The following is a 15,641-nucleotide window of genomic DNA, read 5'->3' on the forward strand; positions in this document are numbered from 1 at the left end:
TGTCCATCCACACACGCTGCAGAGTGGCTCCCTGTCCACACCCACGTGTCTGTCCAACCTCACTGCAGGAGGGCTCCCTGTCCACACCCACGTGTCTGTCCACACTCACTGCAGGAGGGCTCCCTGTCCACACCCACGTGTCCATCCACACATGCTGCAAAGGGGCTCCCTGTCCACACCCCCGTGTCCGTCCACACTCACTGCAGGAGGGCTCCTTGACCATACCCACATGTCTGCCCAACCTCACGGCAGGAGGGCTCCCTGTCCACACCCACGTGTCCGTCCACACTCACTGCAGGTGGGCTCCCTGTCCACACCAATGTGTCTGCCCAACCTCACTGCAGGAGGGCTCCCTGTCCACACCCACGTGTCTGTCCACACTCACTGCAGGAGGGCTCCCTGTCCACACCCACGTGTCCATCCACACATGCTGCAGAGGGGCTCCCTGTCCACACCCACATGTCCGTCCACACACGCTGCAGAGGGGCTCCCTGTCCACACCCACATGTCGGTCCACACTCACTGCAGGAGGGCTCCCTGTCCACATGCATGAGTTTCCTGTTTATACCAGGACTCAGGGTTGTAACTAGTAATGTAATTAGTAACTCAGGACAGTTATGCTGTTCTCCATATCCTCACATAAGTGGTCATGCAAAGACATCACCCTTCTGAGAGCAAAAGTGATGCAGAAATATGTCTTTTAAAAAGATAAATTCAATGAGAACTCATTACCTTACAAAAGGAAGTAAGAGAATTTCCCAAGAAGCCACGGCCCCTCACACATTTAAATACAGTAACTTTCATAAAAATTCCTCAGCTGCTTTGCACATCACTTGCTTTCCAGGGTTCCAGATGTTGCCTATCTCATCTGGCAGACACTTCTAGAGATGGATGAGCTTCCTGAGGAGCCTCTCTCCTCCTGCCTGTGAGCTCGGCCACCCTGGGAAGCAGCTTGCCCTTCCCGCCTTCCCCGACGGTCAGCCCAGCCTCCTGGGCGCCCCTCCCTCTGTGCCTGGCTGCCCGTTTTTCCAAGGCGGGTGGGATGTTGGGGGCAGTTTTCCCTGTGGATAAAGCCCTGCTCTCCTTAGTTCCATCAAAAGAAAACTGGAATTTTTAAAAAGCACTTTCTAAAAAAATAAAGGAAAAGCAAAACAAGAAATGAATCCAAGACCTAGAAACAGAACAGGTGAAGTGTGCAGAGGACAGGTGGGGGGGGGTGCTCAGAGGACAGTGGGGTGCGCAGAGGACAGTGGGGTACTCAGAGGACAGTGGGGTGTGCAGAGGATGGTGGGGTACGCAGAGGACAGTGGGGTGCATGGCGGACAGTGGGGTGTGCAGAGACAGTGGGGTACACAGAGGACAGTGGGGTGCGCAGAGGACGGTGGGGTACGCAGAAGACAGTGGGGTGTGCAGAGGACAGTGGGGTGCGCAGAGGACGGTGGGGTACGCAGAAGACGGTGGGGTATGCAGAAGACAGTGGGGTGCACAGAGGACAGTGGGGTGCACAGAGGACAGTGGGGTACGCAGATGACAGTGGGGTACGCAGAGGACGGTGGGGTGTGCAGAGGACAGTGGGGTGTGCAAAGGATAGGGGGTGTGCAGAGACAGTGGGGTGCGCAAAGGACAGTGGGGTGTGCAGAGAAAGTGGGGGACGCAAAGGACAGTGGGGTGTGCAGAGGACTGTGGGGTGTGCAGAAGACAGTGGGGTGTGCAGAAGACGGTGGGGTGTGCAGAGGACAGTGGGGTGTGCAGAAGACAGCGTGGTGTGCAAAGGACAGTGGGGTGTGCAGAGGACAGTGGGGTGTGCGGAGGACAGTGGGGTGCATGGTGGACAGTGGGGTATGTAGATGACAGTGGGGTATGCAGAAGACGGTGGGGTGTGCAGAGGACAGTGGGGTGTGCAGAAGACAGTGGGGTGTGCAGAAGACGGTGGGGTGTGCAGAGGACAGTGGGGTATGCAGAAGACAGTGTGGTGCGCAAAGGACAGTGGGGTGCGCGGAGGACAGTGGGGTGCATGGCGGACAGTGGGGTATGTAGATGACAGTGGGGTACGCAGAAGACGGTGCGGTGTGTAGAGGACAGTGGGGTCACAGAGGACAGTGGGGTACGCAGATGACAGTGGGGTATGCAGAGGACAGTGGGGTGCGCAGAGGACAGGGGCGTGGATAGTGGGGTGCGCAGAGGATGGTGGGGTATGCAGAGCACAGTGGAGCCCGGGATGCTGGCTGCCCAGACCCAAGGGCTGAAAGCCCTGCGGGCACCGTTCCTTTGTGTGAGCCTCCTCTTCACAGCTGAACTCAGCCCCAAGCATCAGTGAGGCCCCAGGACAGCCTGTCCAGTGCTGCTCTGAGTCTCCCCTCCGGGACCTGGGGTTGGGGTGCCTTGCTGCTCTGTCTCACAGGTGAGAGGGCAGAGGCTGGACCTGTCCAGTTCACAGATGGGCAGGCAGTGCTGCTTCTCAGCTGGACCCTGTGCTTGTGATCCAGAGTCCGTGCTCCATCTGCAGACCTGACCACTGAGTGGGCATGGGAGAGTGGGGAAGGTTCCTGGGACATGCGCTCCCAGACCACTCTGCCCTTCTCCTTCCACCTTCTGGGACAGTTGGCCCAGGCAATTCAGTCCCTCCCTGCAGTCAGGTGATGTGATGTCCCCTCTTTCCAATGATGCTGCCCTTGACAAAGCAAATGGCTGGTCTTCTGGGGGCTGTGCAGCCCACGCAGTCTTACCGTGGGGCCTCCTGTCTTCCCTCCTCCATGGGAGGCCTCCCAGGCCACCTGTTTCCTTTGCTCACTCCCCAGAGGGCGTCTTTACTTCCGGAGTCCTGTTACTTGGTCTTCTAGAGGAGCTCACAATGCTCTGCACATAAAGGGACCAGAGCACAGCCCGGCCCAGCCTTGCAGGGAAACGCACCACCTTTAGTATCCTGGGGTACTCAGCCTTCGAGAAGCCCTGTGCTCTCTGCTGAAGAAGGTCTGTACCCCGGCAATGGGTCTGGGGCGGTCACATGTTCCCAGTGCCTTGGACAACTTCCTCCCTGCTTCGTGGAGAGTCCTGCTTCCGTCCTGGTGTCTTTGCTGGTCATGTCATCGCACCTGTATGTTCAAATGGTGCATTTTGCCCACTGGGTTCTTCGCCTGGACTTTGTACGGTTTATGCAGCAGTCCCAGAACCCTCACTATGCAGTTCCCAAGACCATGGTGTTTGCTGTCTGATGAAAACGAGCGTTTCCTCACAGAGGGTCATCTGACTGATCCTGATGGAGTTGCCTTCCCTATTGCTTTAATGAGCCAGAAAGTCAGCCTTTCCAGCATGTCTCGATGGCCCTGACACAAGCAGGCTTTCTGCAAGGGAACATCCCTGAGGCACGCCCGTGGCCTTGCCCCCGAGCCTGTAAGAACAGTCACTGGGGGCGGCGCCTGTGGCTCAGTGAGTAGGGCGCCGGCCCCATATGCCGAGGGTGGCGGGTTCAAACCCAGCCCCGGCCAAACTGCAACAAAAAAATAGCCGGGTGCTGTGGCGGGCACCTGTAGTCCCAGCTACTCGGGAGGCTGAGGCAAGAGAATCGCTTCAGCCCAGAAGCTGGAGGTTGCTGTGAGCTGTGTGATGCCACGGCACTCTACCAAGGGCCATAAAGTGAGACTCTGTCTCTACCAAAAAAAAAAGAACAGTCACTGGACCTGCACGTAGTGGGTGGGAATTTTGGCAAGAAGCTGACTGTGCATCCCCAGGCTGTCAGCTCCTATACTGGGAAGTGCCTGTGGGGACACACCACATGGCTGAGAGTCCTCAAGCCTATCTGAGACCATGGCAAAGGGAGAGAATCACAGCTACTGAGTGGAGAGAGAGCACTTGAGGCACACGCAGGGCCTCCCTCACACCCACTCCGCCGCCCCCGCTCTCTGCCCATCGCTGCCTCCCACACAGAACTGCCTGCATTCCCAGAGTGAGGGAAACACACTTGGTTTGCTCAATTTTTCAAAAGCATCGATTCCCACGAAACTTCTCTCGAGTTCACAGTGTGTGCATGGGGTCCCAAATCACAGCTGGCGGGGAGGGGACGTAGAAGGCCAGGCCAGAGTCTGGGCATTAAAGGGCCTCTTGGACCAGATGGGGCCTGCTCTTCTGGGTCAGGCATTTTGAAGGAAAAATCAGCCACCAAACTTGCTTTCAGGTTTGACATTACACACATGAATGGCAAAACATGATTTTTTATGAAAAATCAGTCTTTCCTCACACCAACAGGACTTTAGATGTCATCAAAGTGTCACTATGTGTCTTGAAGCAAGCGAGGACTCAGACCCTGAGAGCCCTCTCCACCAGCCTCCCTCAGCTGACAGACGTGTCAGTGGCCCAGTGAGTTGACCCTAATACTGAATCTCATCACTAATCCCAACTTTCAGTCCAGGTTCCTTTTCTAAAAGGGACAAATATCAAAACATTCTCTGAAGAACTGGATTGGCAGTGACATAACTGTATTTGAGGGAGGCGGCTCTGTCTCAGCTGAGGATGGAGGTGCTGGGGCAGTCTGCATGTCTGCTAATCGAGCCTGCGCTCTTCTCCTGGGCACGGGAACCATGGACTTCACCACCTCCATGTGCACAGGGAGGCCCGGGCAGTGTGGGCAGTGGGCTGGGCCCGGGCCCTGCCCAGATTTGGTGGGAAGCAGGTGAGAGCAGGTGAGAGCAGCCACAGACCAGGGGTCAAGCTCCTTCACGCTCATTTCCACTCAAGTTCTCTGGGAGGCCAGTGGCCACGTGCCTCAGTCTCCCTGACATTTCCTCTGTGCAGGGTCCCAGCTTGATCCTCAGGCTCTGCAATGAGGCTTTTCAGAGAAAACATGGTTTTCCAGCTTCTTATGGTCTAATCCATTGGTTCTCAACCTTCCTAATGCTGCGGCCCTTTAATACAGTTCTTGTGGGTCATGACTCACAGGTTGAGAACTGCTGGTCTAATCCCACTTGTCTAGATTATGATTAGATAGTTGTGTAGAAAGGGTTTTCATAAACATGCATGTTTGATGATGACTCCAGGGCTCTCTCCTGAGCACATGAGCCATCGTGTGTCCCTGGACCCAAGTACGGTGGCTGCTCCCACCAGCAGCAGGTTCTACTCTCCCTACCAGAGGCGCATGGCCTGTTCTGTGCTTTAGCTCCTAGTCACCAGCGGGGGATGAATCGATAAGGATCCAGGCATTAATGACAAATTGAGCGGCGAGGCCAGACACCTCCTCTGTGTCACCTGAGGGACTCTTGGCCAGGGAAAGGTGCATCACTGCAGAAAGGATGCTGGAAAACTCCCACACATCTGGGCTGGCACCCTAGAAATGCTCCTGTGAGGCCTGAGCCTGGAACCCACCCTGCACTCCAGCTCCCTCAGTTACAGGGAGCTCATGAAGGGACATTTGACATTCGTTCACCTTGCGAGGCTTGGGGAGTGGGGAGCTGAGGCTAGAAGAAACCTCACCCACCAAGGACAGGAAAAGCAGTGCGCACAGTAGGCACCACAGACGCGTGATCTCACCACAGACAACAAGGGCACCTCGGCGTGTCTCTCGCATTATGGATGCGAGTGGGGCTGTGTGTTCTGGGTGGAGGAGCGTTAAAGAGCTCAGGGCATGAATGTCCCTCCTGTCTGCTGGGTTCAGGGCCTCACACTGCTCACGCCAGAGCAGATGGTGGCTGGTCAGTCCCGTCAGCCCTGCCGAGAGCTCAGGGGCCCCTGGGGCAGGTGGTGGCTGGTCAGTCCTATCAGTCCTACCAGAAGCGCAGGGACCCCTGGGGCAGAATGGGGCTGGGTAAGGGCATGAGCCACTTCCTTTCTCCACTTGCGCTGGACACAGAAGATGGAGCCTTACCAGGATCATGTGGCCAGTAGAAATGTCCATGTTGGACTGGACGGGCTCCTCAGACCAGGATGAGGTGCTGCTCCGTGCAGAGGGGCTCGGGATGGGCCCATCGCTGAACTGGGATGAGACGCTGTTGATACGAGACACGTGCGGGTCCTCGGGACGGTCAGGTGGCCGTGCAGCCATGCGCTGGCGACACAGCTCCTGAAGGACAGCAAGAGGCAGAGGGGTCAGTCGTTGGGGAACCTGCGGGCTGGGCCATACACCTGGGCTCCATGCTGTGGAGAAGCTTCACACATCACACACAGACACAAACCACACACACAGAGCCACACACACATGCAGACTCAGACACACACAGCCCACCCACACCCACGGACTCAAGAACAGGGCTGCTGGATCCTACTCTGTCATCAAAACGGAATGTCCTGGAAACCAGGAAAGGCAGACTTGGTCAGGAGTCCTTCCTTTCTTGTTAGGGGCTAAGCAGTGGGGTGGCCCACACTCAAGCTGTTTGGAAGAAAAACCCTCACTTTGGTATTTCACTCTTCGCAAAGCCCAGATGATATAGGACAGGTGGTGCGGTGGTGCCCCAGCCAGCTCAGTCAACCTGAGCTGGAGGACCTGCTGCCTCCACCTTGGCGGTCTTGGTGCAGTGGCAGCCGGCAGAGGAACCAGTGAGCTGGAGGGATTATTTGTTTCACTTTACAGACTTGGGGGTTTTACTGCAGCTTTGTGTGTGACTATGCTTTGTAGCATTCTGGGCTCTTAGCATGGAAGCCACCCTGCCATGCAGCCCACGTGGCTGCCACCCTGCCACACAGCTGTGTGGCCATCACCCTGCCCACGCAGCCCATGTGGCCATCATGCTGCCCACACAGCCGGTGCCCTCTGAGTCGCTGCTCTTCCCCCCAGCCCTGCCCTAGGCTCAGCCCCACTCAGAAGTGAGGACGTGAGTTATCTGACTTTCTCTGAGTTATTTCACTTAAGATAATGGCCTCCTTCCGTGTTGCTGCCAAAGACAAGGTTTCATTCTTTTTTACGAGATGACTGTCTTACACTGGTCAGATGACTATTATCAAAAAGTCAAAAAAGGGCTGAAGCTGGCAAGGCTGCAGAGAGAAGAGACACTTAGACTTGCTGGTGGGACCGGAAGAGAGGAAGGGGAGTCCTCGGAGAGCTAAGGCAGACCTCTGGTTTGATCCAGCTCTCCAATTGCTGAGCTCTCTACCCACAGGGAGAGAAGTGAGCTGATCAGGAAGACACCTGCACTTTTTATACGTGTGTTTACCACAGCACAATTCACAGTAGCAAGATACAGAATAACCCAGGTGCCCGTCAGCTTGTGAGTGGACACAGAAAACCTGCATTCACGGACATGCCATGGCCTGCCGTGAAAGGGGTCTGGATTGAAAGGAAAATGTCAGTGAACATCCGTTAAGCTCCCTGCCTTCCACAGGGGATTTAAACAAACCACAGAGGGGCACGCTCAGCCTCTGTGAGGCCATGGTGCCACCCCTCACAGCCACCTGACTGTAGACACACCATGCAGGTCCTCAGGACTGGCCATCAACTGACCCCTCCAGATTTAGCCTGGGTACTGCTTCCCACTCCTGGGGTGACCCCATTCCTGGGTACTCTCCTCCACTCCTGGGCAGTCTCACCCCCGCTCTTGGGTACTCTGCCTCACACTCCTGGGTACTCTCCCAGGAGTACTCTGCCCCACTCCTGGGTACTCCTCCCCACACTCCTGGGTATACTCCCCACACTCCTGGGTACTCCTCCCCACACTCCTGGGTACACTCCCCCACACTCCTGGGTACTCTCCCCCACACTCCTGGGTACTCCTCCCCACACTCCTGGGTATACTCCCCCACACTCCTGGGTATACTCCCCCACACTCCTGGGTACACTCCCCCACACTCCTGGGTACTCTCCCCCACACTCCTGGGTACTCTCCCCCACACTCCTGGGTATTCTCCCCCACACTCCTGGGTATACTCCCCCACACTCCTGGGTACTCTTCACCACACTCCTGGGTATTCTCCCCCACACTCCTGGGTACTCCCACCATTGCAGCCACGAAACGCCTCTCTAAGGAAGTATCCAACATTGGTGATTCTGTGTGCCCCACCTCTTTACCCAGTGAACCCATAATGATAGCCTAACTCACCAAAATAATATGGTATCAAGAAAAAGTTTATAAGAGAGTTTGAGTCCATAGAGCTGAAAACGTATTCACGGGTAAAGTCTTTGAAGAGCTCCTGTCCTTTCATCCTGGTGGCATCCAGGGAGGCCATGCCACTTGCCTGTCTCCAGCCGTGACCATCAGAGGTCTCTCAGCTGCCAGAGGCAGGAAGTTCAGGAAGCACCTCCGTGTCTTGTTCCCTCCCACCCTGGGCCGCCACATTCCTCGGCTCTCAAGATCTTGTAAAGCCAGTGGACCCCACACGGAAACCGTCTCCTCTCTGCTCAGCTCTGCAGGACAACCCTGAGCTCCGGGGCCCTTGGGGCTGCTGACAAGTGGTTTGGGTGCAGGTGCCTTGGGAAAGGCCATGAGGATAAGGGGCCTTGGACCACAGGGAGGAGGCAGGAGGGCAGGCGGGTGCCACGCTGCAGTCCTACAGTCCTCCTTATAGGCAGTTTTTAAACAACAAGCTGTTAAAAAAAGTCAACCCAAGTTTTCTGAGAATCTCAAAAACAAAGCAAAACAAACAAGAAGAAACCCATGAATAAGAGAATCCTTTGGTGCGGTGGGTGATGTCAGCCCCAACTCATCTACCCCCACTGATGCAAGTGCAGGGTTGCCTGATGGGGGGAAGCACAGCAGGGCACGTTTCTGCAGTAACCTCTATGGGTTAATAGTTTATCCAGAAAATAAAACACCCTATCAGAGTGCAGAGGCAGTGGCAGTGTGGACTGAGCAGCCCAGTGTGGTCCTGCAGGAACAAAACACTCTGGGGAAGACTCGAAATGTGTGACATTCACTCACTGAAAATAAGAACTCAACCTAGACACGTGACTCTCACCACTGCGGAGAGATCGCGGTGAACCCAAGTTATGGTCTCCCTCCAGGACCCACAGAGTGTGATTCTCACCCACCGCGGAGAGATTGCAGTGAACCTGGGTTCTGGTCTCCCTCTGGGACCCACAGAGCGTGACTCTCACCACCGTGGAGAGACCACGGTGAATCCGGGTTCTGGTCTCCCTCTGGGACCCACAGAGCGTGACTCTCACCACTGCAGAGAGATCGTGGTGAACCCAGGTTCTGGTCTCCCTCTGGGACCCACAGAGCGTGACTCTCACCACCGTGAAGAGATCACGGTGAACCCGGGTTCTGGTCTCCCTCTGGGACCCACAGAGCGTGACTCTCACCACTGCAGAGAGATCGCAGTGAACCCGGGTTCTGGTCTCCCTCTGGGACCCACAGAGCGTGACTCTCACCACCGTGAAGAGATCGCGGTGAACCCGGGTTCTGGTCTCCCTCTGGGACCCACAGAGCGTGACTCTCACCACTGCAGAGAGATCGCAGTGAACCCCGTTCTGGTCTCCCTCTGGGACCCACAGAGAAGGATGCGCACAGTAGAGGGTCAAGGTCCTAGACACATATCCCTGCTTAACCACAAACTTTTACTTTTATTTTAACTTTTTTTTCACTTGGATGACAACAAAGGACCACAGGCTTTTTATGCGAACTTGGACAAAACACGGTCTCCACGCCTGCTGTTTTTCTCTTTAGAGGTAGAGGGGACCACACAGGGACCACACCCTGAGGTCTCACGCACACTGTGCCTGCCTGGCCCCTGCTGTGGAGGGCGCCTCAACATCAACCAGCAAGTGAGTCGGAGTATCAGTGTGACAGAGATTAGAACAATTTTCTAAGTCAGAATGAAATTCTTGAGGCAAACTCAAAGATGTTTCCAAAGAATCCACGGAATGTTAGTGCTGGACCAGCTGACAGGTCTCTCCCGGCCGGGGGAAAATCCAGGTTGATCCAGAGAGTGCTGAGCACAGTCCAGTGGGGTGTGGTATGGGTCGGGTCAGATCTATGACTCTGCCCTAGCTCTTCCTGTTACTGCTGAGTGCCCTCGTATATCTCAGGGAGGCTGAGACTCCAACACAAGAAAGCTCAGTCCCTTCTCTACACCCGGCAGGGAGGGAGGCCAAAGCAGCCACCCAGGCCTGCTCAGCACGTGCCCTCATCCACGATAGGGAGCAGGTGCTGGGTCAGGTAAATACTCGGTTCTCACAGCAAACGACTCAGACAGGTGACATCTGACAGAATGTCCCTGTAGGTGGTTAGGTTGGTGGAGAAGCTGTGCCCGGGTCGAGGGTTCCAGGGTTCCAGGGATCAAGGCCCTTCCTGTCCCACTGAACGTGGGCAAGTGAGAGACCACCAGGTCCCAATCCTCCTTCCCAGGTCCCCTTCACCCTCCAACTCCTGAGGGCAGCTCGGCAGCTCACCTGCCCACAGCGGCTGGGTGGGAGGCTGCACTTGCTTCTGGGTGTTACAAGTTTGGGATTTAGTGACAGCTCTTGGGGGAACCAGCCCCTCCGGAAAGTCTGTGCCTCTACGGAATTGCCCTCAGGCACAGACAACTGGGCTACCTGTGGTGCCACAACACATCCCTAGAAACTGGGACCCAGAAAGTGCTTCTTCAGTGGCCTGCATGGGAACTACAGACAGATTTAATTTAGGCTCTTCCTCCACTGCCAGGACACCCCCCTTCACATCCAGCGCTGGACTTTGAATCTGGTGTCTGCTCTGACCAACTGCATGGCCTCAGACCCTCTGTGCCTCAGTTTCCTCATCTGTGGAATGGTGCTGACAGGACCCCCCACCTCACAGCTGCTGTGAAGATCACAATCTGCTAACAAGGACCCTTTTGAACAGTGTCCAGCTGTTCTCACAATCATTATTATTCATTTATCCACATCTGGGTGTCCGTCCCTCCCTGGGTGAGTGCTGTCCAAGTGCAGGAACACTGGTGACTGAGACTCATGGGGTCTCTGGGCTCCCGGCACTCACGGCCACCAGAGTGATGGTGACAATGTGTGTTGGATTTTTTTTTGGGGGGGGAAGTGTTGCCGGTGTGGGGAGGAGGGGAACAACCCTGAACTCAAGGTCAGGGAGGGCTTCCTGGAGGAGGAGCTCTGGGGCGCAGACCCCAAGGTTGGTGCCAGGTGCTGGGCCTCTCTGTAGGTGGAACAGCAGGTGGACAGATGTGGTATGCAGGTGTGGGTGAAGGCAGTGCACGGTTTTTGAGAAATAACACGGACCAGACTACCTATCTAGTTGGAATACTTGTAGGGAAAATGTTGCTATCCACAGCCCCACCAACATCACGGGCTTTGGGTGAAGGGCATTTATCCACTGAGAAGCTGACGTCTGGTTTCCACATAGCCGCTGCTGGGCCAGTCTGGATTCACCACTGACGTTTCCATGGGACCATCTAAGAGTCCCAGCCTCAAGTCCAGCTGGGGACGTCATAGAGCATTTGGCTAGGCGGCTCGGTGCGGCCTGCCGCTCTGTACTGCCGGCAGACCACTTTCCTTCTCTTGCCTCGTCTTCCTGACCTGAGAGATGGGAAGGAGCAATGTGCTAGCCCTGGTGGTGATGTCACGTGAGCTTTTACAAAAGTAAATTGCAAAGAGATGCCGTGACAGAGTTACAAGTAGACTCAGAATCACGGGCTGGCCGAGAGCTATCCAGTAGTTAGTTCTGCTTGTAGTAGAAGGTCGAAGTCCCACTCGATGTTTCATTTGCTGACAAAACAGAAGAAAGTCACATCTGCCTGCTGGAGCCAAAAAGAACTTAGATAATAGTGTGGCTTCAACGCCGTCCTGACACAGGACGAGCTACACAGCCTCCCTCCTCGGGAGGTCCCAGGTGCATCTTCCATCTGCAGCGATTTCTGTCACCTTCATACCCCTTGCTGAGCCACCCAGCTACACATGCCTTCACGCTGGAGACCTGCCCCTACTCCATCTTCTCAGGCATTTCCCGACATCACTTAGAGGGGACAGAAAAAAGCCAGGGTCCCCTAAGGTTATCTATTGCTCACTGAGGACAGCTCTGTGGACACCACCATGTGGTATTATTAACAGCCCTTTAGGTTGAGTAGAGTTGGTAAATTAATCACAGAGATTCTGTATTAGGCCCATTTTCTGACCTTACTTTGAAATTGTTCTAAGGAATCAGTGTAACTGGCTTATTGTACCCTCAATGAATCCCCAACAATAAAAAAAAAAAAAAAAAAAAAGAAATTGTTCTAAGGAAAAAGGAACATGTTTTTACTAGAATAGAGGAACAAATGTAGAATGTGGCCTGACTTGGCAATGGTCCAGCCAGGGTCAAGGAGGTGAGTTCAAAGGAGTTTGAAGTCCCTCTGGCTTCACGGCTCTGGGGCAGCATCCCAGCCCTGCTCTGTGTGCACCTAAACCACAAACGGCCTGCTGCCTGTCCCGAACTCATCAGAGGTGCTAGAAAACTGTCCCAGCAGCCGCAGAGTGGAGCCGCCTTCTTAATTTAAAAAACATCATCTGTTCCTAAAAAAGCAATCGTATCTACAGAGTGATAAACAAAGACAGGGGCCGACTGACCCCAGGCAAAGACTGCACAGATGGAGGCATGTTGTTCACAGTGTCACGCAAAGTTCACAGAGTTAGTTGCCATCACACCAGGCCGGTGTTGGACCAACGTCCACATTCACTGTCCACCTTCTGGGGAACCCCTGTCACTGAGAGACAGAGCTGCCAACACCAACATAAATGCTGCGCAGGTGCCACTCTGCTAAGTAAGTTCACATACAGAGCTATGGTCTAGAGAGCATTTTATTTGGGCAAAAGATAACTGATAATGCTAAACAAGCTGTGTAAGCACACGCTGAAAGGAATCCGGAGATCAGCCCAATTTTATTATGAAATCTCCCTAATTTATAATCCTGACAGCAAGCACAATCAACACCCAGCACAGAAATTCCCAAGCTGAGGAAACACCTTGCAATGGGAACGGCGGGATGTGCAGCTCTATCGGAGGGGTTAACCGACGAAGGCACAGACTCAGTGAGACCCAGCATCGGCCTGAGTGTGGGCACCTGGTCTTCACTCGGCTGGACAGCAGGTCCAGCTCCTTCCATCCTCTTTCCTTAAAAAATAACTTGTATTTAAGATCTTAACTAAGTCTAATGATGATTAAAGGAAGAAAGATTCTGGCCAGAGACAACAGTGCTTTAATAAGAACAACCCAGGCTGTTTCACTTGATGACCTTGAGTTCATAAAGACAACTATGAGCTTTGTAGCAATTCACGTGGCCCAATAACAAACAGATAATTAATTATGAATGAAGAAGAAGGGCAGATTTAGCCAAAAGCATCTTCTAATTGTAGATGAAAGCCTGAGGCCGACTAGTAGGGCAAGGGGTGGGGGACCTGCACGAGGGTGTCACCAGGCCACGCCCACCGGGGGTCTGATGAAATGGGGGCTCCTTGTCTCATCCCCATCCCAACTCTTTAGCAATGAAGAACAGAAGAGCTTGCACATGTGCAAACGAGAAAGCCATTTATTTTTGTGCAATGTTGCTCTGCGTTTTGGGGACGTCCATCTTTGAAGATGGGCTTCATGTTTCTGTGGCTTTTTAGCTGTCTGGCCTGTCTCAGGTGTTGAGAAAGCTATTAAGGAAAACAGACTCCAGTCACGCCAAGGTCCCGATGAGAAGGACGCACGTGCCATCATGTGGAGGGGCGTGGTCCAAGGTGTCTGTACTGCGTGTGATAGCTCTTGCTGATTCCCGGGCAGCTCCACGTGGGGAAACAGGCATTCCAGGCTGGAATCCCATGCAGAAGGCGAAACCCATCCCTGGTCAGGAATCCTGACCTGCAGTGAAGTCCAGATCCGCACCACGCTGCAGGGTAAGGCAAAGGCTATAGACCAGGACTCTGGTCCCAGTCTGCTCGGCGGTCTTGGACAAAGTGCCTCAAGCTCTATCTTGTGGTCTGTGGAACAGGATGATGACGGAAATGCCCCACCAAGTTGTCGGGAGATTCTATACCTAATGTGTATGAAGCACCTATTATGTGCTGGGTGTGCGCTCAGTAGTCCACTGTCCACATCTGTCTAACCTCGGGGTTCCCTAGCCAGCATCCTCCCTGGGCTGTCCACCAGCTTGACTGTGAAAAACCCACCCTTCTCAGGTGGACCAATGCAGACTAGTGGGGTTTTGTAAAAGAAAAGAAAGGCATTTCCCTACCCCCTACATTTAAATGCTCCACCATGAAATGAGCATGTGAGGCTCAGGCCACACTGTGCGCAAAGAAATGTCAGACCTAGAGAGTCTGTACCCAGGCGCAAGACTCTACCAAGAGAATGTGACCTTGATCTTTCCCAGCCTGGTGCTGCTCCAGGGCCCCCGGAGCCACACGTGCGCTCACACCACCTCCACGTGCACCTGCGCCCCATGTGCATGTCTCTGCAGAGCAGAGCACACTCATATCCCTGCCACCCCCAGTCAGCACAGGACTTGCGTGAGACTGGGAAGTTTCACCTGCTGGAGCAAATCCTGATGGTGGGAGGACAGGGACAGAGGAAGCAGAGAACCACCCATGACCCCACGGCCTTCACTTCCTGGAGACCCACTTGCTTCTCTGTCACCCACTGAGTGTGGCCCTGGCTCCTCCTGCACCGTCCTCAACGTATTTTATGCTTCTTCATAACACAATTTGCAAAGTAAGTTGAAGAGGACTCTGGGGCGGGACTTGGTCCGTACACACAGTAATGCAATGCCTCGTGTCTCAGTTCTGCGCTTGGTAGAGGAGTCACTGTGCAAGAAGGGGACTTTCATCCTCAAGTTCTGCTCAAGGAAAGGCCAAGATGACAAAGGCTCAGAAAAACTTCTTTGCACCTGTCAAGGATCCACTGGAACAAAGCAGTGTGTGGCTTAAGTGTGTCCACAAAGCACAGGCTGGAATTTTTAGCGTTACTTGGAGGCATAATCAGCAGGAACAGGACACAAGTAAAGGACAAGTGGATGAAGCCATGAAGGGAAATGGGGGACAGGCCAATCACCCACATGTGAGTCGGCCCTCTTGGTGGCCTCAGCCTGAGTGACAGGATGATGGGACGCGAGCACCCGGGCTTTAGGGTCCAAGTGCTCAGAGGAAAGGCTGGTGCTCGTCAGCTCAACAGGGCAGCAGGGAAGAGAGTGTAAATGTAACACTCTGTGTTACACTCTGAGTGTAAATGTAGAGTGTAAATGTAAACAGTGGAGACAGGCCAGGAGGAAAACACCTGGGAGGTGCACACTGCATTGATAACAGGCGCTGTCAATCCTGGGGTGGAATTATGGGTGGCTTCTATTTTATTTTTTATTTTGCTTATTTGCAGTTTCCAAGTTGAGCAGGTATTACTTTTGTGATAAGAAAAACCAACACAAAGTATGTTTAAAATACATAAAATTCTACATTCAATATGATTTAAAATTAAGTGAACTGTTCAGAAAGTATGTATGGGGGGAAATCATAGGAGAAAATAATCCAGGTTGTTTAAAGTGGTTATTTTTCATAATGGGGGAAGGAGCCTACAAAGAAGAAAGACTTCAAGTATAATCACCAATCTACATCCTATAATCACCTATCCTCATTCCCAACACAGTTTAAGTTTTTAATCTCGTCACGAAACTAAACCTAAGGTGAAGAATCACCTCCTATTGCAGGCCAGCAGCTGACCACCAGGGCAGGAGAGCAGTTTCATGCAACTCCCTCACCCTGCCGGTGCACCTGATTAGTGTGGCTCTGACAA

At 53.8% G+C, this 15,641-nt stretch overlaps 1 protein-coding gene across 4 annotated transcripts in view; it reads right to left on the reverse strand.

Moving 5' to 3' along the window:
- PTPRN2 (protein tyrosine phosphatase receptor type N2) overlaps nt 1-15,641 on the reverse strand; it is an 834,764-nt gene that overhangs the window by 86,179 nt on the left and 732,944 nt on the right. For all 4 annotated transcript variants that reach the window (XM_053609608.1, XM_053609611.1, XM_053609607.1 and 1 more), the window contains one exon: nt 5,855-6,049. In XM_053609608.1, coding sequence (XP_053465583.1) covers nt 5,855-6,049 — 195 coding nt within the window. The remainder of the gene's footprint in view (nt 1-5,854; nt 6,050-15,641) is intronic.

Source organism: Nycticebus coucang, chromosome 11, assembly GCF_027406575.1.
Source record: "Nycticebus coucang isolate mNycCou1 chromosome 11, mNycCou1.pri, whole genome shotgun sequence".
Classification (NCBI taxonomy): domain Eukaryota; kingdom Metazoa; phylum Chordata; class Mammalia; order Primates; family Lorisidae; genus Nycticebus; species Nycticebus coucang.